Source organism: Malaya genurostris, chromosome 3 (assembly GCF_030247185.1).
Source record: "Malaya genurostris strain Urasoe2022 chromosome 3, Malgen_1.1, whole genome shotgun sequence".
In the NCBI taxonomy this organism is placed as follows: Eukaryota; Metazoa; Arthropoda; class Insecta; order Diptera; family Culicidae; genus Malaya; species Malaya genurostris.
Genome location: NC_080572.1, coordinates 84304651 through 84312672, shown reverse-complemented (window position 1 = coordinate 84312672; position 8022 = coordinate 84304651). Strand labels below are relative to the sequence as shown.

Sequence of the window (8022 nt, the reverse complement as noted above, 5' to 3'; positions counted from 1 at the left end):
CTTACAACAATTCCGGATTAACAGAGACAATATCGATTCGTCCAAAAAACCACTACCACCTTAATAGCTTCGGAAATTTGTTTAATAGGATGCCAATTAGATGGACAGGAAATTGAATTTCTTAACCGGACATGGATAAGTGGTAACACCACCTGTTCCGAAATCGAAAATCTATCCAAAAACCCGTTTTAATCCACCTATCGGTGTACTGATGCCTTTCTCATATACATATTACTGTGGTTTTCTATTCAAAATGTTTCTGTTCGATTTTTGAAAGAAACCATAGAATTCTTTGTGCATTAAATTGTACAACATACAGAATGAAACAGTGCTTTGCTCGCGTAGGTCATCCTTAAGAAAACGAAGTGGGTTCACTATTATATGCACTTCCGGCACCGGAACCCGAGAACCGGTATAATCGAAGTCGGTTCGTACGGCCATAACTAACATGACGTGCAAACTCTACTAGTTTTTATTCAAAATTTGAAGATTTTATACAATTTTGCCATCGCACTCTAAATGACGATTTAAATGTTTGCTCTGTCCGAAAATATGCAGTAATTTTTTATAGGACCATAAGACCTTGCAATTGACCCTCAGATTGGGAATAACGGTTTGGAGTCCAGTTTATAACATTTTTTACGGTTTTTGTTCCGCCAGTTTACGTGATGGTGTACAATATTGAACACACTCTACCCTATAACTCCGGAACCGGAAGTCGGATCCGGGCAAAACTCAGGACTTCCGTATGGGACCACGAGTCCTTTCATTTGAATCTAAGTTTGTCAAAATCGGTTCAGCCTTATCCGAGAAAACCTAGTGAGATTATTTGACACATACACACACAAACACACACACACACACACACACACACATTGTTCAGCTCGATGAACTGAGTCGAATGGTATATGACACTTGGCCCTCCGGGCCAATTTTCACTGGTCGGTTTTTCAAGTGATTGCATAACCTTTCTATATGAGAAAGGCAAAACATATTCTTTTTTCAAGGTCAATTGGTCAAACTTGGACATAAAACTTAGTATAACTCAAAAAGTAAACATCCGATCTCAAAACCATTCAATAGCGTTCAGGATGACGGGAAGACCTTTCATTTGCGACTAGTTTGATCAAAATCGGTCCAGGCATCTCTGAGATCTCGACCTCTTAGTTGACAACTCACACACACACACACACACACACACACACACACACACACACACACACACACACACACACACACACACACACACACACACACACACACACACACACACACACACACACACACACACACACACACACACACACACACACACACACACACACACACACACACACACACACACACACACACACACACACACACACACACACACACACACACACACACACACACACACACACACACACACACACACACACACATTTCCGGTTCAAGAGAAGTAATGTTATATGTGACGTAACCGACAAATTGCAGTAATTGTCATAGCAACAAAAGTTTTCGGAGTTGAAAAAATCAATTCGGAAAGACTTACACTCGTTCAAAGCTACTATTAGGTTATTTTATAAGCTCAAAATCAATGTTTAGGGTTTGAGCGATTAGTGAAATGAAACTAAACCGTTTTTTGAACAAAAATTAAATTCCACCATGAAGAATTTTTAACTATTTCGCTGTAATACTAATGCAATAGTGACAGACAGATACTAGTATTTCGAATGCTATTTGCATTCATTCTCAGTGTATCCTTTTAGAAGTCTGTTTGAAGTAAATTGGCTGTGCTATTTTCGTTTTAGTAGTGTAAGTAAAATAATTCAGGTGACTTACTGATACTGACAGGTAGTAACTGTTTATGTAGGGGAAGGTGTTCGGTTACCGGCACCCCACCGTAACTTTTGACAGAAAGCAGATAGCGTCATTCCGACAAATGTCATGTGTGTGTAATAGCACAATGTTCTTTTAGTGCCGAATACCGAAGCAAACAGACGCTTGTATTTTTTTGCGTTCTAAACCAATTTTAATTGCGTGGAAATCAACAAGTTTTTTCCGACTTTTTTTCTAGTATCATATATTGTAGAGCATCAATCGAAAAGGTGAGTGAATTGAGTATTTATGAGGTGAAATCGATCTATTTCGTGATTTAATACCGAATGCTATCAAAATTTTCGCAACCAAAGATTTGTTTTGTCATTTCCAAAATGTCTACCGATTTCGGCTACCGGGACCCCGCGGTGTTCGATTACCGGTACCCCATTTTTTCCGACAAATCGTGAAAAATTGTCAGTGAAATGCAGGCTGCTGTCAAGACAAAACAAGCAAAAGTTTTGGCAAAACATCTAGCTGCTCATACAGCAGATGCTCCGGATAAGAAAAAAACGTGGATGATCGGCCAAATCAACACCAGAGGCGGCATCGGTCAAGAGAGCCGAGACGAAGTTACCATTAGACAGCAAAGACTTTTGTCCAAAGCGCCTCCGAAAAGAATAAATTCCAATTTTCCTCTGAATAATTGCATTCTTTACTTATATTTTTCCTATTTATATAACTTCTTAGGGTGCCGGTAACCGAACACCTTTTTTGAAATGGACAAAATTTGTCACTTCACTACATTGATAATAAAGTTTTTTCAATGAAATGAATCAACTTAGTTTCTCAATCAGTGGTTAGCTACGGACTTTAGCTTTCAATTGATGTATAGATGTCCGCATAATGTGCACTATGTCAGAAGTTATGAGTTCAAAATAAAAGGGTGCCGGTAACCGAACACTCTCCCTTACTTCCCATGCTTATTTGTTTTTCACGTGTAGGTAACAACTTCAAGAGTCAGTAATATTGTGTATGTGTGTATGTGTGTATGTGTGTGTGTGTATGTAACAAAAATATGCACTCACTTTACTCAGACATGGCTGAACCGATTTTCACAAACAAAGATTCAAATGAAAGGTCTCATGGTCCCATAGCCTGCTATTGAATTTCATTTGAATGTAACTCCCGGTTCCAGAGTATGGTAATATGTGAAAATTTGAGAAAAAGTTTGCACTAAATTATCTCTGGAACAACTCAACCGATTTTCGCAAACTAAGATTCAAATGAAAGGTCTTGTAATATTCTAAAAAATTATAGAACATTTTATTTGAATCCGACATCCGGTTCCGGAATTTTATTAGTATTTTTCCACGAACGATGGTTAAAAACAGGTACAAATCCCATAAAACTGTCTAATAAATTCTTCTAGTTTGCAGAACTTTGTGAGCATGAAAACTTAATTCGGCTATGCTGGTCCCCTCTTTTACTGTTCCGAGATCACCGAAAGTGGAGAAGAAAAACTCTTAAAACTAAATTCACTTCGATTTCTCTGCGATGCTTGAACCAATTTTCATAAATCTTGATTTGAATTAAAGTTCATACTGTCTTTAAAGCTACTGTGAAATTTCATCCGGATCCGACTTCCGGTTCCGCAGTTACGGGGCGATGAGTGTCAAAGTTTTCAAATCGCCATATAGAGTGACAATATGTACAACACCGAAAGAAGAAGAAGTTCTATTTCGTACACGTTGTGGAATGGTGTCAATAATAATAATAATAATAATAATAATAATAATAATAATAATAATAATAATAATAATAATAATAATAATAATAATAATAATAATAATAATAATAATAATGAAAATAATAATAATAATAATAATAATATTAATAATAATAATAATAATAATAATAATAATCCTACTACATGTTTTATGCCGCTGATTCATGCTGTTTAGCTTGACTTACATATGCAGACGTAACAGAAATGCTCTAGAGGGTTTCGCTATTTCTGCGATGTACTCTTTGAACCGAATTTCCAATGTTCTCTTCGTTTGTCCAAAATATTTTTCCTCGCAAGGAGAACACGAGATATAATCTATTTTTGATTTTCTCAAATTATCTGTATGATCTTTCATAGATCCTAGTACAGTTTTAAATTGGTAGTTCTTAGTGCTGAAAACCAAATTCAAACCGAGCTTTTTCAGTTGCAATATCTGGATTGAAATCTACTAAAATTCTCTTTGAATTCTTTGTTGGTTTGGTCAATATCGTAAGTGATTGTTTTTTCAACAGTCGTATTTTTTGATCGAAGATTGTTTGAAATAATCACTTTGGATAACCACTGAACTTTCAAATATCGAAGATGAATTTTTTCTCTTTAATTTCAACATCCTTTCTGAGGGGCAAGATGAGCATCTTATGATGAAAGCCGCCATTTTATGCTGGTGGGATTGATTTGAAATACTTGGTATCATCCTATCCGTATTGGTCGGCTTCCGATATAATATCGAAGTTGGGATTGCAATCTTTCCGAGATTTTTTTTTCAAATCGTTTGACAATGTCTGGAAGTGGGTCTAAATTAACTTGTTCGAGATTTAATTTAGAAGGAATGGCTTGACTCAACCCATGGTTGAGTGGCTGTCTTTGTTCGTCGGTGAAGTTCTGAGATGAAAGGTTGACCAAGAAATCATCCAAAATCCGTATGGAAGGTTCTGGAGGTCGGTCTTTAGACTGTATGGAATGGATTTTTTTTAATTCTTATGAAGGAGTAGCAACTCCGCTGAGAAGTTTACTTTATTCAGGAAGGTGTTTTTTAAAAGTTCGGAAGCCTCAAGCCAATCGTCGGAGTGGAACTGTCGACCGGAAACTGCGTGGTAAGATTTTGTAGACGATTAAGAGGAATCCTTATCTGTCGGACCGTGATTTGGCCAGAAAATTCGGTGCTTTCCATAGTACCGTGAGGAGAACTCGACTCCGGAAAGGAATCAAATCGTATCGAGCTAGCAAACAGCCAAATCGGACCATAAAACAGAATAGTGTGGTCGACGGCTCGGGTGGATGTTCCAGCCAAATTTAAGTTTTGTTTGCAGACAAATTTGCAAGAAAATTTATGATTTGGCAGGGCATTTGCAGCTGTTGCAAAAAAACGAAAGTTTTCGTTACAAATAATACAATGACATCGGAACTATACCAAAAAGAGTATCTCAAAAACGAATTTTGCCGTTCATTCACGACCATCCTGTAATGTTTTGGTCAGTTTGGCAAGTTGTCATTACAGCAAAGTCGTTCAAGAATGGTATGCAGAGAAAGGGGTCCAGTTTGTTCCGAAAAATCTTAACCCACCCAACTGCCCCCAGTTTCGTCCTATTGAGAAATACTGGGCAATCGTGAAGAGGAGACTCAAGGCAAAGGGAAAGGTTGTCAAAGACGTCAATCAAATGACGACCTGATGGAATAAGATAGCTAAAACGATGGACGAAGAAGGTGTGCGCCGCCTAATGAGCCGTGTTACAGGAAAAATACGAGCATTCATACGAAACCGTGATGAATAATATTTTTTCTTAAAAGTTTGAACAACGCGCTACATTTTTATTGAAAAAGATTTTGAATTCAATAATAAATAACTTAAATTCAGGCAATTGTCTTTGTTATAATTTTTTCTGATGCAAGCTTTAAATACTTCAATATTGGCTTCCAGTGTTCACCGAAGGCGGCTCTCAAGTTGGTCATTGTTTCGCGTGGCGTGTGGGATGTGGCATCGTTTTGTTGAAAGCACATGTCAGGCATGTCCAATTCTTTCATTTGGGACAAAAAAAATCGTCGATCATCACACGGTAGCGCTCGCCATTCACAGTAACATTCCGCCTATCGTCGCCTCCCATCCGTCGCCGTTCGATGATGCCACCGGCCCATAATTCACACAAAACAGTAACTATTTTGAGATGCATTGGTAGCTCTGGTAGCAATGATTCTGGCTGATCTTCACTCCAGATGCAGCAATTTTGCTTGTTGACGTATCCATTCAATCAGAAATAAGCTTCGTCGCTGAACACAATTTTTCGATAAAAATTGGATATTCCTCCAACTTAGGGTCTTACAAACGTTTTAATGAGACTATTTGAATGGCACGAGAAAGGCATTATCACACCAGGTGGATTAGGTAGGGTGTTTTTTCATGTTTCTAGTTCCGGGCAAAGTTTCTAGTACCAAGATTCAATGTCGGTTCAATGTTCAATCGAAATCCCGATGATTTTTTTTTCAAATAAATGTAATATACTTACTGTTCGATTTTTGAATAAAAGTATATATCATCTTCATGATGTAATATTTGAGATACCTACATGGGTGATCACAATAAACATGGATATGCTGCTCTATTTTGTTGAAAGTTTGCTCACTATATTCCTAAGAAAGGGGATTTCCGAAACACAAACTATAAACAGCTGCTGATACAAAGTTTTTATTTATATCAGCTTTAGCAAATATTGAATTCAGTTCACGTCATATCAGAAACCATTGTTTAAATATTTTTCAGTATGCTATTGACGTATTGACTTTTTTTTCTGAAATACTTCTACGCCTGCCGTAGAAGTATTCCTCCGTTGCATCCTATATAAAAGTCCAACGAGTTTACAGGTGGATCAGTTTGAAACGATTGCAAATCTGAGTATAATGTTCGCAATTTTGGTAGCAGTAGCTCTGCAGGCATCTCTGGCGAGTGCCGATATTCGAGGAATTCGTGTAGCCTCGTTGCCCATGGCTGCGCCAATGGCAGCGCCTACTTTTACTTTCGCATGCGCGAATAACAATTTCGGTGCGGGATGTACAGAATGTGCTAAAGGAAAGCTATGCCTTGGTACCGCTGAAGCAGCTGACGTGGACTGCACTCTTACGCCGAGTACACCCTACTGCAATGCCGGCCAATGTTCCGCCACCGCTGTCGATGGATGTGCAACCACTACTGCAGCGGCCAGTATCACCTGCACATCGGATGGAATTTTCCCAGGTATCGAAATTCATATTTTCCTCAATTTAATTACCTATTCGACATTCGATTTCTTCAGATTCAAAATTATGCGGTGTCTATCATGCATGCGAGAAAGCAAACTCCCAGTCAGATTTGTACAACTGTCCTGCCGGATATGTTTTCAATCCACTCACCGCATTGTGTAAAAAGAGTTCTTCCGCAGCGGACTGTTTGACGATCAAATGTCCTGCCGCCAGCGGATTCGGCACTTACGGTACCAGCAAGACCTACTATGCCTATTGCCTATATTCGGGTTCTCCAGTGGCTCTCACACAAACGATTATGTTCAAGTGTCCCACCAATACATTATTTGATGGTACTCAATGTGCATACACATGCACAAAGGAAGGCAACTTTGCCAACTCGGTCGATAAGACAACTTATTACCAATGCTCCATCTCCGGCGGAAAGTGGGTTGCCACACTTGTGAGTTGTCCTTCTGGTAAGCAGTTTGATTCCACCAAACAGATCTGTGTGACACCAGCTGTATAAATTGTAACTGTAAATCGCAGAGCACGAAGATTTTGTGAGAATAAAGAAACCTATCTCATGTATTTTCATGTATTTTCATTTGCCATTTCCGCTATCCTGAAAAGGTGGTGATCAGTTCGATTTGTCCGCATTCCAGATCGTTTATTTTATCATTGAAATTTTTTCAGTGAGATAAGCTGGGTACTTTTCCTGATATCATTACCTTTGGCAACTTTATACATTTTCATATGCATATCTCGAGAGGTTAAAAAGAGTCCCTACATTTATGCTGAGTGCATTAATTTTTTTCCGACACTTGTTTCGTTCGAGACGTCAGTATAAGACATTGCACTTCGGTGCAATAGCATAGAGACTTTAACAAATAGCATGAAAAGTTTGCCTAGTGGTTTATGTTTAACCGCTGAGTCTAGTAAGCAGATCAATATAAGCTGCTAATGCACTGTCGAGTCGAAGACGAAACGTGAAAACAAATCAAAAATCTTAAGTTGCCTGTAAATAGCTTCGATGGTGACATTGTGGGAACAAATTTTATTAATTCTTTGTGTTGTATTTATATGACTGAATGAAAACCACAGTACAGTAGGGAACAGAGCTAATGGAAGTAATTTTCACGAAACTACTACGAAAAATAAACGTCACTCTCAGGTCCGCCGGTAAATTTTGAGAACGACATCCACGAAAAAAAAACCGGAAA

At 38.3% G+C, this 8022-nt stretch overlaps 1 protein-coding gene across 1 annotated transcript; it reads left to right on the top strand.

Annotated features, from left to right (window-relative positions):
- Window positions 1-6440: 6440 nt before the first annotated feature.
- LOC131438744 (uncharacterized) lies at window positions 6441-7390 on the top strand. The gene is made up of 2 exons (XM_058608975.1): window positions 6441-6815; window positions 6874-7390. The coding sequence occupies exons 1-2, from the start codon at window positions 6482-6484 to the stop codon at window positions 7326-7328; spliced, it is 789 nt and encodes a 262-aa protein (XP_058464958.1). The 5' UTR covers window positions 6441-6481; the 3' UTR covers window positions 7329-7390.
- Window positions 7391-8022: the final 632 nt, after the last annotated feature.